The sequence below is a fragment of the Melanotaenia boesemani genome, chromosome 2 (genome assembly GCF_017639745.1).
Source record: "Melanotaenia boesemani isolate fMelBoe1 chromosome 2, fMelBoe1.pri, whole genome shotgun sequence".
Classification (NCBI taxonomy): Eukaryota; Metazoa; Chordata; class Actinopteri; order Atheriniformes; family Melanotaeniidae; genus Melanotaenia; species Melanotaenia boesemani.
In genome coordinates, this window is record NC_055683.1 from 6,158,088 (window position 1) to 6,175,088 (window position 17,001).

Sequence of the window (17,001 nt, forward strand, 5' to 3'; positions counted from 1 at the left end):
CACTGAGAAACAGCCAGCTAACAGGCCACAGTCTAATCCTTTAAAATGTTGTTATTGGGTTTGCTGAAGTAATTATGAAAAGTTATTTATAAGCAGAAGAACATGGTGATGTCATGCACTCTCAGATTAATAGAAAAACATCCAAATGGTTTATAAGATAAATATAAAGTGGAGACTATAACGTGCTATAAGTGATTGTCCAAAGTATAACACACACACACACACACACACACACACACAAAAACCTTTAAGAAAAGAACAGAGTAATTCAGGAGGGCAAGAAACAATCATTAAATCCCATTTGAACTTGTCTAGTTTAGCATCTTCTGTGAGTTTATAAGACAAGGCAAGAAGAATAAGAATAAAGTTTTACAGATGCATGAAAGAACTCAATAAACAGAATTTGTATTTTGGCCACTGTCCCAACATTAAAATGTGCATGAGTTAGTGATGGTTAATTTGTACTGGAGGGATGCTGGCTATTCTGTTTGCTCTAATGGGATGAACAGGTGAAACCCTTGAGATCAGTGATCTGTTCTAGTCTGTCAGCATCCAGCCTGAGGTTTGGCGTTTCTGTCAGCAGACCTGATCTTTTCAGAGAAATGAAGCAAATTCTATACAAATTCAGATAATGGGACTAAAAGTAATATTTTTATAGGTACCTGCACATATATAAGTTAAAGGAAATGAGATGGTGGATGAATAAGGAAAAGAAATTAAATTCACTCTTCGGCATAAAATAAAGCTGGAAAAAGTGGTGAGAAAACCAAGAAGAGGAAGATGCTTATACAGAATTTAACGGATGGTAGGTATGACAAGAAGTACAGAGAGAAGGAAGAAAACAATATCCAGATTAAAGTTTTAAAATCCACACTCATAACCAGGTGGCCTTGTTTACCAACTACCAATAAACAGGAATGATGAGGTCTGCTAGGAAACCACTGTGCATGAAATGATGCAAAGCAATATGAATGGCTAATCTGTGTTCTGAGATTATTCTCGTGTTTTCCTCTTTTCTTTCCTTTCTTTTGCTCCGATTAACTCCAGTCTTGATTATAATGTAACTACAGTGGTTTCCTCTGCTCGGTCAGCAAACCAGTCTGATACTTTGCTTTAATAGTCAAAGGTAAATTTAAGACTACCGGCCATAAACTGCTATGCTGCTAATGACATGCCTCTGATTAGTTAACCAGAAGAAAAGCTAAATAAAAGACATTTAATTCTTAAATTCTTCGTAACTTTTAAATACAATTTATTTTACATACAATTTGAAAAAAAGAATAAATATGAAGAAATTACAAGAAATATTACATCACCATTTCTTTTTAACATGTAGTGTCCACAGTAGAGTAAAGCTCTGAGATGTGTTCATGTGTTTTTTCATGCTAAATTAAACCCTTAATATTCAGGAAACAGCAGGAATGTACAAGAACAGAGTTGAGAGGAAGTTAGAAATACAGTCATGTGCTGGAAAAGTTGTTTCATCTGGAGGTGAGTGTGTGGGGTAAAATCCTCCGTGTTAAAGCAGTTTTAGATGGACTGTAAATGTAAAGCATCTAAAAATCAACCTAAATCATATTGAGAAGGAAAAAAAAAACAGTTATGTAACAGCTGCATGACAAAAACTTCATAAAATTTTCCATCAATTTTCATTATTGTCAGAGACCTTCATGTTTTTGAAAGATTAGTGATTCTTTTTAGGTGTTTTTTTACATTTACAAATGTTCCCTGTGACATTTAGAAAATAACATTTTAAGCAGCTAAATAGAAAATAAATAAATATAAGGGTACAACATTCAGTATTATGGAGACTGAGTCAGCTCAGACCCACAGACGTCATTAAAGACAAAGCAAAGAAGGCACACCCTGTAAAGATCCACTCTGCAGCACTAAAACCCGAAATACAGCACTCACATTAAATAACCTTCTGATGTGAAGTCTGTCGTAACAATGTCAAAATTCAATAAACGTTTAAAGAGACAGCTAAATTAAATTTAGCAAAAGTGAAATAATATGATAAAATACCCAGAAAGAGGAAAAAAGACCAACATACAGCATCATAGCAGCAACTATAAGTCATATTCTCTGATGTGACAACATTAATAATTTCAGCTGCTTTTCCACTGAAAAGGACATTTTTAGGGAGAGTAATGACTTTAAATGGATCTGATATTATGAGGCTGAACTGACACACACACACACACACACACACAGTCTCATTCATCATCAATCAGTTTCTCTGCGCCGTTCTCTGCTTGTCTGCTTCCTCCTTCCTCTTCGCCTCCTCCGTCCTCTTCATCTTCGTCTGTGTACGTGAGTGACTGGCTGCTGTAGCTGAACATAGTGCGGGAAAGGTCCACTTCAATGGGGAACACATCCGCCTCCTTCAGAACGGCGTAGCACTCATCGTAGTAATGAGACATGCCGGAGACAAAGCGCTGCAGCTGGAAGACGATGTCCTGAACTGCAGGTGAAGAGGAGACGCAGCAGGAATTGTCACTGAGTGGTAACTTGATGTCTCTGACCTGCTGCTGAAGCTCAGTGTCTCATTATCTGTCCTCAGTTGACCTACTAACCTCACTGTCTTTGTATCCAACCACATTTCATCTCAATATTAGATGTAAATGTAGAAAAAACCTGCAACTTCATACACTCTGACAAAGCTACTGTAGATGGCTGATTAACAGAGAGGAGGCTTGAGTCTGGGACTCAGACTCGAGCTGCACTTCCCGTGACTTGTGATTATGATTTTTTTTTTTTTGCAAATTCAAGCAGGTTTTTGGATCTAAATTAATTTCAAGCTCTCAAAAAAATAAAGATTTCTCTGATGCACTAGTGCAGGGATCACCAACTGTGGACTTCACCCACTATCCTGCAGATTTTACATGTTTACCTGCTGCGATACACCTGAGTCAAATTAGTATTGGCTCGTTAAGATGCTTGTGCAGTTGTAGCAGGGAAACGTCTGAAACCTGCAGGACAGCATGTTTACATGTCTTTACATTCAGTAGGAAAAAAGCTATGCCACTCGGTAAGTCCAAATGGATTTTTGTTCACACTAAAAACTCTTGGATAATTTATTTTATGTGCATATTTACTAGGGATGTGAACGACTAGTCGACTAATCAATTAGTCAAAAAGGCACGCAAAGTCGACAGCATTTTTTAAAAGCCGGCGTGTTTGTTTGGAGGAGTCGTGTCTCAGTTATATGGAGATATGGTGGTGTTTACAGTGCTGTGTTAGAGCTGGAGAGGAGGTGAGACTGGTTTTGTTGTTGCTGAAAGCTCCTGTGGGTGTGGTGTTTAGCTCACGTAGCAGAGCAGCCGCTAGCATTTACAAAGCAGCCAACCCAGGTTTGATCCCAACGTCTTTCTGACCAACTTTCTCATCTACCTGCTGAACAATAAAGGACATCAGAGCCCCACAATGTTTAAAATATAATGTAAAAACCACCTGTTTATGGAACACACAAAATAAATCAAACATCTCATACATGTTTTCCATTCGGAGATAAAGTCATTTATATGTTACTGATGACATCATGATGACGTCAGGACTAATCGCTTTTGAAAGGCCTGACTGCACCACGAGCATTCAATCTGTGTCGGAAACGTTTCTTTTTCTTTGTTTGTTGCCATGATTTCCTCTTTGATCAGCAGCTTCTTCATATATTCATGGACCATATATAGCTGGTTTGGGCTTGTTCAGGGTGGGATATGAGGCCCATTCAGGTGCTCACATTTTCAAGTAATCTTTGATTTATTAAGGAGAGATTGCTTAGAAGTGTGCGTGCACATGGTTTTATAAGTCTAGATTTTTTTTTTTTGCCGTACAGGTGTACAAACTCTTTTAGTAAATATCCTACACAATGTTTTATACACGAGACCCCAGTTCTGTTACAAAATGCTGGTAGATAAAGGGTTATTGCGGATTTTAAATTCCTTGGATACTATAATGCAGTCTTCCAAGCAGACCAGATCACATGGCCCATTATTCATTACAAATAAAAGTGAATTGGACTTGTGAACATCTCTGCTGACAAGGGCCTGACAAGTTTACAAGTCATGAAGTGAATGATGGAAAAAAATAATGAAGTTAAAAAAAAGAACAAAAACAAACCGTGTTTCTGATCCAGCAGCTCTATCTTCTCCAAGACATCCTTCCTCATTTTAGCAAAGCGGGCACGAGCCTCCTGCCGACACCGCAGCACCAAACGGTACTCGTAGTTACCGGTGCTGACGCGGTACAGCGGCTCTCCTACGGCCTGTGGAGGAAGCAGGTTAAAAACGGGTTCAAGTCAATCAAAATGTGACAACAGTTGAGAAAAGAAAAAAGATTTAACAACACAGTAAACGCAGTGAAATAAATCTGATTCATTAAAGACGCACTACCTAACTTTCCTCAAAACTCTGCGTTCCTGACGTCTATAACACAAAACCATCTATAATTCACATTTCTGGAGCCTTTGTTGCCCAGCAAAAAGAAGGAGAGAAAGAGAGCAGGAGATAAGACGAGAGTAAAGATGAACCTGTTTATACTGGTTGAAGAGAGCTACAGGTAGGATGCAAGACGAACGCCGAGTCAGCCGTCGGTAGGTGACACATTACTGAGAAAATCTACAGAAATTCTGTAGAGCGTCTTTAAAGTTGTAAATGGTGACTAGCAATAACATCATGGATCAAAATAAGGCAGGAGAAAGTTCATACCACATCATCAGATATAGATTTGCTTCTAGATTCAGAGTTTTCATCCTCGTATCAAAGAACTCAGACTGATTGCAGAACATGTGTGAACAAAACAAGTAATCAGTGTTGTTTCTATGAAAGATGGAGTGTTGTGTGAAGGACTAAATGTAATAACTTATAATTCATTTGATGAATACAGTGCAAAAGCATCAGGTTAAAACAGGAATTTCACTGAAATGTTTTATTAAATTCATGCTAATTTTATGTCAGGAACATGTTTTAAAATGAAGGGACAGGAGCAACTTCTTAAAAAAAAAACAAAACAAAAAAGCTAATTTAATGAATAATGAGGCTGAATGATGAGAAGCAGCCTGAAGATGTGAAGAGTCTGAAAGACTGTTGGCAACAACTTAATCTTCTTCTAAGTAAAAATGAAAAGGAATTACATCAACAGCGAATAATGGTTTTTAAGGATTAATAGAAACATGAAAACTTTCTGTTTGCAAGAGATAAAGCTGGTAAATGAAGACTTAATATGCATCATCATCCGGCCTCACTGCAGTAAATACACATGTGGACAAAATTGTTGGAAGCCTTCGTTTAACGAAAGAAAAAGTCACAATGGTCACAGAAATAACTTCAATCTGACAAAAGTAACAAATAAAAATTAGAGATGCACCGATTGCAAAATTCTTGGCCGATACCGATTTCCGGTTTTTGAGGGGGTCTGACCTGCCAAAACCGGTTTTACCGATACCGATTTTCTATCTAAGAAATCATTATAATCATACAATAAACAAGCATGGGTGCTTCTTTTCCAAGTGGCGTCTTAAGTTGGTTGTTCCATAAGTCTTAGGCGTTGATCCTCCACGGCTTACTTTAGACTTACAAGCATTACACATAGCCTGTTTCGGTTCGTCCTGGCACACGGTAAAATATGTCCAGATCAACGACATCTTTGTTTTGCTTTGGTTCAGTTTTGAGCTGTCCGCGTTGAGCTGCTGCGCATGCGTGTCAGCGTGACCGGCCAAAAACCGGAAATGACGACAGTGACCGGCCGGTCACCGATTGGGCCGATTGGATAGAAAACCGGCCTTTTTGATCGGCGGCCGATTGACCGGTGCATCTCTAATAAAAATGATATTAAATTTAACCAGTGAAAGTCAGACATTGCTTTTCAACCATGCTTCAACAGAATTATTTATGGACAGATGAGACAAAAATAGAACTTTTTGCCAAGGAACGTCAGCTCTATGTTTACAGACGGAAAAATGAAGCATATCAAGAAAAAAACACTGCTGGCTACAGTCCCATGGATCTTAAATCTCTGAATATGTAGTCACAGGAACATCAAGCTGCTTGGAGATGGTCTTATAGTCTTTACCTTTAACATACTGGTCTATAATTTTCTTTCTAATCTCCTGAGAAAACTCTTTGCTTCCTCTGGTCCATGTTGAGTGTGATACACACCATGTCACCAAACAGCACAGTGACTACCTGTAGCCTATATATAGACCCACTGCCTGATTACAAGATTGTAGACACCTGTGCTGCTAATTAGTGGACACACCTTGGATTAACACGTCCCTTTTCTTTCATTAACCGAAGGGTACCAACAATTTTGTAAAGGTGTGTACACCAAACTGTCTCAATAAGATGGACTGAGGCAAAGTACAGAGACTATCATGTGGTATGAGGAAATAAAATCTGAAATTCTTATTGGAAATCTGTCTCATCAACCGTGTACAGTTCAAATACCTAAATTCCTGGTGGGGGTGAGTAAGTGCAGGGGTGTCCAAACACAGAGTCAAGCTGTCAAGCTGCAGAGTGTTTTGTTCTTTTTTAGTTCTGCAAGTGGTCAACTAAAACCATAAGAAAAACAACTAAAACCATAAAAAAAACAACTAAAACCATAAAAAACAACTAAAACCATAAAAAAGACTAAAACCATAAAAAAGACTAAAACCATAAAAAAGATTAAAACCATAAAAAAGATTAAAACCATAAAAAAGACTAAAACCATAAAAAAAACAACTAAAACCATAAAAAACAACTAAAACCATAAAAAAGACTAAAACCATAAAAAAAACAACTAAAACCATAAAAAACAACTAAAACCATAAAAAAGACTAAAACCATAAAAAACAACTAAAACCATAAAAAAAACAACTAAATCCATAAAAAACAACTAAAACCATAAAAAAGACTAAAACCATAAAAAACAACTAAAACCATAAAAAAGACTAAAACCATAAAAAACAACTAAAACCATAAAAAAGACTAAAACCATAAAAAAAACAACTAAAACCATAAAAAACAACTAAAACCATAAAAAAGACTAAAACCATAAAAAAAACAACTAAAACCATAAAAAACAACTAAAACCATAAAAAAGACTAAAACCATAAAAAACAACTAAAACCATAAAAAAAACAACTAAAACCATAAAAAACAACTAAAACCATAAAAAAGACTAAAACCATAAAAAACAACTAAAACCATAAAAAACAACTAAAACCATAAAAAAGACTAAAACCATAAAAAAAACAACTAAAACCATAAAAAACAACTAAAACCATAAAAAAGACTAAAACCATAAAAAACAACTAAAACCATAAAAAAGACTAAAACCATAAAAAAAACAACTAAAACCATAAAAAACAACTAAAACCATAAAAAAGACTAAAACCATAAAAAACAACTAAAACCATAAAAAAGACTAAAACCATAAAAAACAACTAAAACCATAAAAAACAACTAAAACCATAAAAAAGACTAAAACCATAAAAAAAAACAACTAAAACCATAAAAAACAACTAAAACCATAAAAAAGACTAAAACCATAAAAAACAACTAAAACCATAAAAAACAACTAAAACCATAAAAAAGACTAAAACCATAAAAAAAAACAACTAAAACCATAAAAAACAACTAAAACCATAAAAAAGACTAAAACCATAAAAAAAAACAACTAAAACCATAAAAAAAACATGAAGAAAATCTTGAAATAAGCTTATAACAACACATGCTAGTCTTTCTATAATAACAGTGAAAGCTGTGTAATCTACGGAGCACACGCTCCTAATGTGTAGATGGTGAATTTGAGGAGGAAAATTTAACATTAAATTGGATGTTTTAAATGACTACTCACAATACTGCTGTATTCTTCATCATCCATCTCCTTCACCTTCAGGCAGTATGACTGAAAGAAAGAAGGAATTCATTCACATTGTTCTCTGTGCTGACTCACAGTAAACATGTTGAACGGGTCTACGAGTAAAGGTCTGCATCAGGAGAACAGAGAGCTGTGGCCTCACCAGATACTCGAACTTTACATCCAGGTACTTGTGGATGGTCAACTTGGTGTCTGGTATGGCCTTGTGGAGGTACGTGTTCAGGTCATGGAGCATCTGCACATCAACACATGACATCTTAACAAAAAGTGTTGCTTCTATGTGGAGTTCTAATAAAACAGAATGCAGACATTTTTTATCTGAGCAGAAAATGTTTTCATGTCAGTACAATAATAAAAAACATCCTTTACTTACAGGCTTGATGGTTTTCAGTAGCTGTACGCCGTACTTCTCAATGTTACGATGAGCATCTGCGAACTTTACAAACGCCTCACTGGCTGCAGCCTGGGGCTCTCGAACACCGATAACAGAAAACACATCTCCGAACGCTGAAAACACACATTATCAAACACCTGTCAAATAAAACTGTGTCAAAGCTTTCCAACATCTGAGAACAATAAAACACGAGAAAAGGAAAATGTTTTACAGCTGTAAAATATAAACATACTAAAGAAACAAAGAACAGCTGCTTTTTATTTAATAAAATAAAAAAAAAGTTAAGTTAAGATCTCTATTTAGTAAAGATAACAATCTACGGTCTATGTAAGCAGCTAATGACAAATGTCTCTGACATTAGGCACAAAAAGAAAAATGTATATATTTTACATCTACATACACAAATTAATTTCCATTTTTAACTGTGAATGTAGGAACTGACCTCTGTGAGTTTGAGAAAGCTCAAAGAAAGCTCTGAGCAGCCTCTTGGTGTGCTCCATCAGCCCTGCAAGCAGACAGGGGAATAAACACACACCTATCTAAATAATAACTCATCTTAACACACACTATCTAATTTAAATAACATTTACAGTTTAACATTTACCATATTTTTCGGACTATAAGATGCACTTAAAATCCCTTCATCTTCTCAAAGATCAACCGTTCTGGTTGTGCTTATTGACCCTTGAACCAATTCTCAAAATGTTTTAGTACGACCGACTTTGGTAAGCTACGAAGTCGGATTGTCGAAGCATTACGGCTACCGTAGTCAGGAGCCTCACGGAGTAATGCGTACTGTGCTTCAACATAATATACGGTAAAGGTGTGTGTATGCGTAAGGACCCCAAAATGGCAGGCAGAGAGGGATCCGGGCATGCTTGATGCTGAAATCGTCCAGCTGTTAAACTCAGACACTGAAGATGAAGCATTTGATGGATTTGTGGAAGAGAAATGAACTGAACTGTAAGTGTAAAAGAAAAAGTTGTTTTATGTTACGTGTTACAACTGAACAGTTGAGAGTTATTGTTAGAAAGTTAAATAAAATTGTTGTTACACGACTGTTTGGTTTTGCTTAATGCATCTTATACCGAGAAGTGTCTTTTTATCTACCTTTAAACATGGATGCTCCTCCTAAAAGGATTAAAATCATCCCTTTGCTATTGGCAGCATTAGACTCGTAACCTGCAGCACTCAGAGGGGGCTACAGTCAGAACTGGTCTAAAACCTGCTTCGCACAACCAGCCACAATCTGTGACTATGATAAAATGTACAAAGCGTATTAAACCGCATTTTAAGCTGTGGCTGTTTTGAACCACATCTTCTGAAGATTATGAGTTTCTAAAGTAATCAGACATATTATTATTTTTGACTTGAGCCAAGACATCATCCCCACACAGACGATCACCTGTAATCCATCTCAAAACCGACCCTGAATTGTTGCTAAGTTTCCGAGTATTCGTGTAAAACAAGCTATCTAGTCAAAGTGTTTCTGTGAGGAAATGCGAGCTTTAGCACATGCACCCACCTGTTATATTTTACATTACTGAATAATATCTGATTACTGCAGGTTTATTTAGGATTTAAAAAACACTTTGCAACAACACGAAAATACACATCTATGAGTTTTAAACTAGTGTGAAAAAAGGCTGAAGATACTCACTAATACATGTTTTATAACCCGAGTAAATAACAGTTATTATGGCACCACACAACTACACATTTTTAGAATTTAATTCTTCACCTTTGTAGAGCTCGGTTGTTTTCTCCAACTCCTCCAGTCTTTTGACGAGGCCATCTGTGGAGAAAACGGTACCTTTAATCCAACTGTAAAATGAAACCAACAGCGTTTATACCAACAACGTTATTAACGATGGTACCGTTGCACAGAATAGCTCGACTGAGCCCGAGAGCATCTGCTGTGCCTGAACTCATATTCTCCACGAGGCGATGTTTGACTTTTTTCAGCACTGAAACACAAATTATATGTTTTATTCACAAGGCAGCAATGAATTTAAACTGTCATGACGATATAATAACCCACAAAAGTTTCAGATTTGTAGCAAGTAAATGTGGATTTGTGACGGCTAGAAAGTACCTATATCCAGAGATTTCCCCTGTTTTGGGTCAGCCTGAAGTTTGTTGTAGTGGATTACTGCCTCTTCCTGTAAACACAAAACCAAAAGACAAGCAGGTTTATCAACAATCTAAATATGCAGCATATGTTGAAAATAAGACCATATATTTAGTTACATATAAAACTGAGAGCAATGTGTTATTTTTGTTTATATGGTAAAACCTTTTCCAACTTTATGGTGCAGAAGATGACATTCACATGCAGTATGTGCCCTGAAAGCAAAACACCAACACAATCTAATCCTTTAATTCCCACACTGAACACAGGCTTTATCCCACCATCCAGGAAGTCATGGAATTTTTCTGGGTCTGAACAAAAGACGTCAGAAACAACATGGCCGCTCTGCATTGGTGACGTGACCCATGCTATGGCCTATTGTCCCGACCTCTTTAGTTCAGACTGGTGAGCAAGTGAAATCCCTTTTCTTCAAAGCCTGATGCTGGGCTCACAACTATTACTCAACTACTGGACTATTCACTGCTGAAGCCAGAGTCAGAGCCGGATAGAAAAAAAGTGAGTTTATCTTCTACTGTCCTTTGACTATATTTACACCGATGTGTGTTACAGATTCCAGATGAGTTTATTATGTGTTTGTATGATCAGACATTTGAAAATTCACAGGAAATATCTTAAAATTCTCTGTACTTATGAGATTAAATCAGTTGTTCTTTACTATAAAACCTAGCTGGGAAGTATAATTTGTTTATTAACTGCATACGTTTTAAGATGAGGCAGATCTAATTTTACCCTGCAAACAGAAATGCTAACATAAAAAATAAAAAATTTGAATGAAAATTATCAAAAATTCACAACTTTAATATGATAAAACATTTAGGTTCATTTAATTCACACTTTAATGTAAAAAAAAAACTACATTTTAAAGCAACAATGGCTCTGAGATGTAATCACATGAAAAAAATAACACTTTCTATTCTAAGGTTTTATGTATCAAACCATCAAAACAAATTATTATTATTTGGGTACAACTACAGAAGAACAACAACATAAAAACACACCAAGCGGTTATTTAATGAACAAAAACTAAAGTGTAGACTCCGTGAAGAGGTTATGTGGGGAAGTAGCTGCCAGGTGCTACTAATCAAATGCACTTGATTAATTAAAACTGCAAGTGTGATCCCTTCTGTAAGAGTCAGTCTCACATTATGTTCCAAGCTTTTACTTCCATTCAGAGTTTAAGTACCTGGACAGCTTGAATCATCTTGGCCACCTCCACCTTTGTTTTTCCTTTTACTGGTTTCCCGTTAACACCTGTGATCTCATCACCTGCAGCCAGTGTCCCATCCAGAGCTGCTGGAGTGTTATCAAATACCTGTTGGACAAGAGCAAATCACATTAAAAAGGTAACAAAAATAAAACGGATGGATTTTCCACTAAATCCACAACATTTACTTTTGTTTCACTTCTTCTTTACAGGTGGCAAAAATGAATATGTAATTTATAATATGTTCTATTAATGAAAAATTGTCATTGATTTAAAAAGTAATAAAATATCTTTTTCTGCAGTTACCTGGACAATATAGAGGCAGGGACAGTACTGTGCCCCACCACCAATGCTAATGCCAATAAGATTATTAGCATCTTTTTTCAGAGTCACAGTTCCAGGTACTGTTGGGATCCCACTGTTGAGGAAACATCTGGTTAACTCTTTCCAGGAAACATGATCCGAATAGTCACACAAGCTATTACTGTGTTTAGTCACATCTTACCATATCACTGTAAGACTGAAATAAAGTCATGATACTATATACCCCACAATGTATAACTGAATAGTTCAGATGACAAACACAGTTCAGACTTACAGCTTGTCTTCCTCCAATTCATAGTCCATGTCCGTGAACATTGCAGGACAGTGTCACCCCTGTCCCTGGAAAACTGTCCCTAAGAAAGTCATAACGTATGTTCAGTATACATGAATACTGATATGTCAGCTGGTTTATCCTGGAGGGGGAAACGGACTGTAAGTCAGTGAAGTACTTTTAAGGACCAACACAGCCCTCCAGCTCCTGATGAGACAGATGCTAACGAAGAGAAGACGCTAGTAGCTAGAAAGCGGAAACAGCTGGTAACTACAGAGCATGCTATATCAGAGGGCATATTTTTTACGCTTAAACTTAACTCAATATACCAAATAGACATGGGTAAACAGAATAATGCTTCACTGCAACGATGGAAGTTGATTACAAAAATGCTCGCTAACTCTCCAATCTGCTAGCTAACTGTTAGCAGCTGCTGCTGACAGGTGCAATAAAAATGTCACTCGTTTAAAAACATCGTTAAACACTTACCTTTTGTAAGACGTAACACGGCTTCGTCATAAACTTGTCACTTAAGTGTTTTATCCAAATGTATTTTAGAATAGCCCCTTTTAAAAGAAAAAGAGTAATTAGCTTTATTCATAAATAGTCTACAGCTTCTGTTTACTTTATTTTGTCACTTCCGCCAAACGACGGAAGTTTTAAATGACCAGCCTTCGTTTCCGTGTGTTTAATAACCTAATATTCTTACAAAAATACTGTTAGTAAATTAAAGTAAAACAAATTTGAAAGTATAAAGTCAATGTGACATAGTGTTTTGTTTTATTTTTATTCGCTTTTTTATTAAGCTAAAAAAAATTCTACAGTCTATTCATACCATAGACTGTAGATTCATACACATTTACTGCCCTCTAGTGGACACTTGATGAACTGGTCATATATAATGCTGCACATCCAAGCCCAAACCGGTAAAATGAAAACGAAGGGAAGGCGTTAGAAATGACCCAGGAGGGCAAACTTATTACATGTGACCCACACATGACCACAAATTTATATAAATTAGCTTAAGAGACCGCTCAAAAACCCTAATTAAAACTGTCAAATGCTGTAAAGTTGGTTATGCTTAAATACTAGAATAATGTACGGTTGTTACTTTTGTAAAAATAGAAAAATACCTGAGTAAACTACCTATCTCAATACTAGTACAAGTACTTGGCTTTTTCTACTTTTGTCTTCATCATACAATTTGTTGACAAATCAAATCTTGTTTTTGTCTGGTCCAGTTGATTTGGGGTCCTGTTTACATGCTTTAGTTCCCTTTTCACAATTTGTTCAGACTACCAGTGGGCACAGTAAAAATCTACATATGCATTTGACATCACATGTCATCATGCTGTTCCCAGTGGATTTATTACAACCCATGTGACCATGATGGGGAGAAATGGACTAATCTTCATGTATGTGTGTAAATGTCCTGCATACTGTGGGTGTAGCAGGCTTGAGCTGAAAAATGAACAAATTCTCAGTGTACTAAAGGCAGTCTGAAAATAAACAGCTGTTTATGTTACTGTGGCAGTCACTGGTGGTCACAGATGGTTTAGTGATCAGTTAGGTTGTGTATCAAATAGCAATGACTAAACAGAATGTTATATGAATACACCATGTGACTGTAAAGATTGCTGATGTGCTATTTGTTCATTCTTATTTGCATTATTTTTGCAGTCCTGTGAATATTCAGTCACACCATTTTGCCTATATTATTTTCCAAGAGAGAGACTGTTCCTGTAAACAAGACCTTCTTCCAGCAGCATCCAGCATGGCCATGGTCAGTTTGATCCTGTTTTTGTCCCATTATGACATCGTACATTTGCATCTTTTACATGCCCCCTTTTAAGAAAACAAAAAGAGATAGAAATCACATGTGTTGCCTCTTACTGTGTTTAAGCAAATGGTTTGAACTCCAAACTTCACAGGAACTTGAGCTGAAGAACGTGGATCTGAAAGTTGGAGATAAGCTGCAAGTAAAGGGGGAAATTCTGCATGATGCAGAGAGGTAAACCAATTAAATGCAGATTTGTTTAGTCATTTCAAAACAATATGTGATTTAATTAAGGTGTACAACAACTCCAGTCCTCAAGGAGCTCTGTCCTGCAGGTATTAGATGTTTCCCTGCTGCAACATACCTGTCTCAAATAAATGGCTCAGTAGTGGATGTGTGCAGAGCTTGTCAGAAATCCATTTAAATTTGAATCAGGTGTGTTGCAGCGGGAAAACATCTAATACCTGCAGGATAGGCAGCCTTGAGGACCAGAGTTGGGGGATCGCTGGTTTACATGTTATTCTTGGAGTGACTGCTATTATACCCTGGGGACTGCATGACTACAGTAATATCATGTTTTAAGATCTGCAAATGTTTCAAATTAAAGCTCAACTGAATTTCTCTGCTGGGTCCTACCAAGCCCTCCAATCAGTGTAGGTATGTAGGACTCAAAATTACTTGGTTAGGGTTAGAATAGATGGATACGGATAGGGTTAGGCATTATTTTTCCAATGGCATTATCACCCCCCATTTCATCACGTGCGATCCAAGATTAGACTGGTAATATGGGGTTAGCTGGTCAAGATTTATCTACTAAAGATAACTACTAGTTTCACCAATGTCCAGAAACAGGAGGAGCAGGAGTGAGTGATGGGAGTATATGCAGGCAGGCATGCAGACTAAAGGTAGGGCAGTGATCCAGGCAGCAGTGACGAAGCAGGATTTCTAGAGGAGGACAGCAAAGCAAGTTCAAAGTAGGAAATCTTTGGAGGACTTACAGAGCACAGCCAAATGTTATCCGTCTGGAGTGAGCGGTTAGACTGCTGAAGAAATTTAGTTGGATTTGGATTGAGCCTGAGATGTTTATAAATCTGTGATCCCCTCAGATTCCAGATCGACCTGGGCTGCGACTCGGATGACCTCGCACTCCACTTTAATCCCCGTTTCTATGATGATGCTGATGGGTCTGTCCTCGTGTGCAACTCCAAGTCTGCTGGTTTTTGGGGCGATGAGGAACGGGAAATGCACAATCCTCTACAGAGGGGCAGTGACGTAAAGGTGGGGAAGTCTGGCTAATTTAAGCAAAGAATTTGAACAACTATTATAACAAGGCTTGTCACAGATGTTATTGTATTCATTTTGTTAAGCAATTAAATGTTCGATACATGCAAATCAAACAATTTTCTCATTTCTCCCTTTTGATAATCCAATATGTAGACAGTTTTAGTTTCTATAAGGTTTTTTTCTTCCCTTGGTTAAAACAAAGTGAATATTTTGCATTTCAGATTGTGCTGAAACTGTCTGGAGACGTGTTTGAAGTGGAGCTTCCTGATGGACAGGAAGTCCAGTTTCCTAACCGCACTGGTATGGACGTCATCAGCTACATCAGAATTACAGGAGACTTCAAACTAACAAGCTTCAAGATCCGCTAGGAGACAGCTCCTGTAACGCATGCATGATACACTCCAACCTGCAGATTGTTATTGTTAGAAATATTAATCGTTAAGAGCTGCAGTTTCCTGTTTAACATCTGAAATGTTTCTTTAATTGAAATGTCCTGTTGTGAAAAATAAATGATTAAATTATGTCACCAAAAGGCTGCTGTCTAAACGTGGTATTGAAAGTTGTTGGGTAAAAAGTGACTAACCTTTGTGACACCACAGTCATCAGTCAAGGTGGACAAAGAACTGAAGCAGGCAATTGTAGTCAGCCTCAAAAAGATGAGCCTAAGTCATTGGAAAAAAATGGTTAAACCTAGTAAGTTGCTTAAAAAGGTTGGAGTTAAATTACCTTTCATTCATTTTTATTCCACTTATTTGAGACTGGGCCACTACTTCAAGAAGGAAACCCAGCCCTTCCTCTTCCACTGAGATATTCCCAGGCCAGAGGGGATATGTAATCCCTCCACTGTTTTCTCATTCACCCGCAAGATGGTGTTGCAGTTGGGTGTGTCCAGAAGACCTCTGGATGGAGGTGACTAGGGCTCAGATGTCCACCACCTCAGCTAACTCCCAATTCAGAAGAGCAGTCAAATTATTTCTGGATGCTCAAACTCTTTACACGGTTTCTAAAGTTTAGCCCGGCTGCCATCTGAAGTTAAACTCGTTTCAGCTGCTGCTTATACAATCTCAATCTTTCAGTCATTTTCTAAAACATCCAAGCACCCTGAGATTAGTGTAGATGATAATTTATTAAATTTAAGTTAATATTATCAAGTTAATATTCAGTTTTATTATGAAAAAATAAAAATTGAGATGAATCTGAAGTTCTGTTAAAGGAAACATATTTGGAAAAAAAAAAGTGGAGAAAAACGTAAGTCAGTAATCACTTTACCAAGTAATTTATTTTTATAATGTAACTCTGTTACTAACTCAGTTAATGTTAGGCAGAAGTAACTAGTAAAGAGTAATTAATTACTTTTTTTTAATAATGTGCCCAACACAGGTGTTTATTACATTTTATTCATTCATGTTCAAGTATTAGTCATATTTTATTCTTCAGTGCAAAGACAGGCACATTCTGCAATAAGTGCTGTGTGAAGCAGATACTTAAGATCTTTAAAAGGTACCAGCAACACAAACAAGAGGGTGAATCCCAGTGTAGTGATGTCAGCCACTAGGGCTGGGTTTTAAATGTATTCAAATTTAATAAATCTAATATTGATTCATAAAACCTGAAGATCTTCCCTTCCCCCGATGACGTGATCTTAGACTCGCGTGACTTACCGACACTCAGCGAGAGCTTAGCAACTAGTTTCTTTATCATCCTCATTCAAAAATAAGCTTCTCTTGCCGAGATA

The 17,001-nt window shown here is 36.9% G+C and overlaps 2 protein-coding genes and 1 long non-coding RNA gene across 5 annotated transcripts; 2 read left to right on the plus strand and 1 right to left on the minus strand.

The window, feature by feature from the left end:
* Positions 1 to 1,235: 1,235 nt before the first annotated feature.
* Positions 1,236 to 13,038, minus strand: pick1 (protein interacting with prkca 1). Of its 2 annotated transcripts, none has more exons than XM_042008365.1 (13): positions 12,695 to 13,038; positions 12,209 to 12,287; positions 11,917 to 12,028; positions 11,590 to 11,718; positions 10,350 to 10,416; positions 10,132 to 10,221; positions 9,996 to 10,049; positions 8,697 to 8,759; positions 8,234 to 8,367; positions 8,003 to 8,095; positions 7,837 to 7,887; positions 4,120 to 4,264; positions 1,236 to 2,464 (listed from the first exon to the last, which is right to left on the minus strand). In XM_042008365.1, exons 2-13 carry the CDS (start codon positions 12,247 to 12,249, stop codon positions 2,217 to 2,219), a joined length of 1,227 nt encoding a protein of 408 aa, XP_041864299.1. In that variant the 5' UTR covers positions 12,250 to 12,287; positions 12,695 to 13,038; the 3' UTR covers positions 1,236 to 2,216. The 2 variants fall into 2 exon arrangements, with proteins under 2 accessions (XP_041864299.1, XP_041864305.1); XM_042008371.1 differs by lacking the exon at positions 12,695 to 13,038 and adding an exon at positions 12,384 to 12,467.
* LOC121655523 lies at positions 5,345 to 9,721 on the plus strand. Its single transcript, XR_006013233.1, has 3 exons — positions 5,345 to 5,543; positions 7,735 to 7,742; positions 9,708 to 9,721. It is a non-coding gene; the product is annotated as an uncharacterized LOC121655523 (long non-coding RNA).
* Positions 11,682 to 15,798, plus strand: LOC121655013 (galectin-2-like). Of its 2 annotated transcripts, none has more exons than XM_042009447.1 (5): positions 11,682 to 11,749; positions 13,932 to 13,988; positions 14,137 to 14,216; positions 15,089 to 15,260; positions 15,488 to 15,797. In XM_042009447.1, exons 2-5 carry the CDS (start codon positions 13,980 to 13,982, stop codon positions 15,632 to 15,634), a joined length of 408 nt encoding a protein of 135 aa, XP_041865381.1. In that variant the 5' UTR covers positions 11,682 to 11,749; positions 13,932 to 13,979; the 3' UTR covers positions 15,635 to 15,797. The 2 variants fall into 2 exon arrangements, with proteins under 2 accessions (XP_041865381.1, XP_041865374.1); XM_042009440.1 differs by lacking the exon at positions 11,682 to 11,749 and adding an exon at positions 12,443 to 12,471 and having other exon boundaries at positions 15,488 to 15,798.
* Positions 15,799 to 17,001: the final 1,203 nt, after the last annotated feature.

Bases quoted from the DNA above. Each gene is read 5' to 3' on its own strand.
- pick1 (XM_042008365.1), bottom strand. From the start codon at position 12,249: ATGTTCACGGACATGGACTATGAATTGGAGGAAGACAAGCT. The intron at 12,029-12,208 runs GTAAGTCTGAAC...TTTCCTCAACAG, and splicing joins GAATTGGAGGAAGACAAGCT to TGGGATCCCAACAGTACCTG. The intron at 8,760-9,995 runs GTGAAGAATTAA...GTCTGCTTGCAG, and splicing joins AACAACCGAGCTCTACAAAG to GGCTGATGGAGCACACCAAG.
- LOC121655013 (XM_042009447.1), top strand. The intron at 14,217-15,088 runs GTAAACCAATTA...TGATCCCCTCAG, and splicing joins ATTCTGCATGATGCAGAGAG to ATTCCAGATCGACCTGGGCT. The intron at 15,261-15,487 runs GTGGGGAAGTCT...TTTGCATTTCAG, and splicing joins AGAGGGGCAGTGACGTAAAG to ATTGTGCTGAAACTGTCTGG.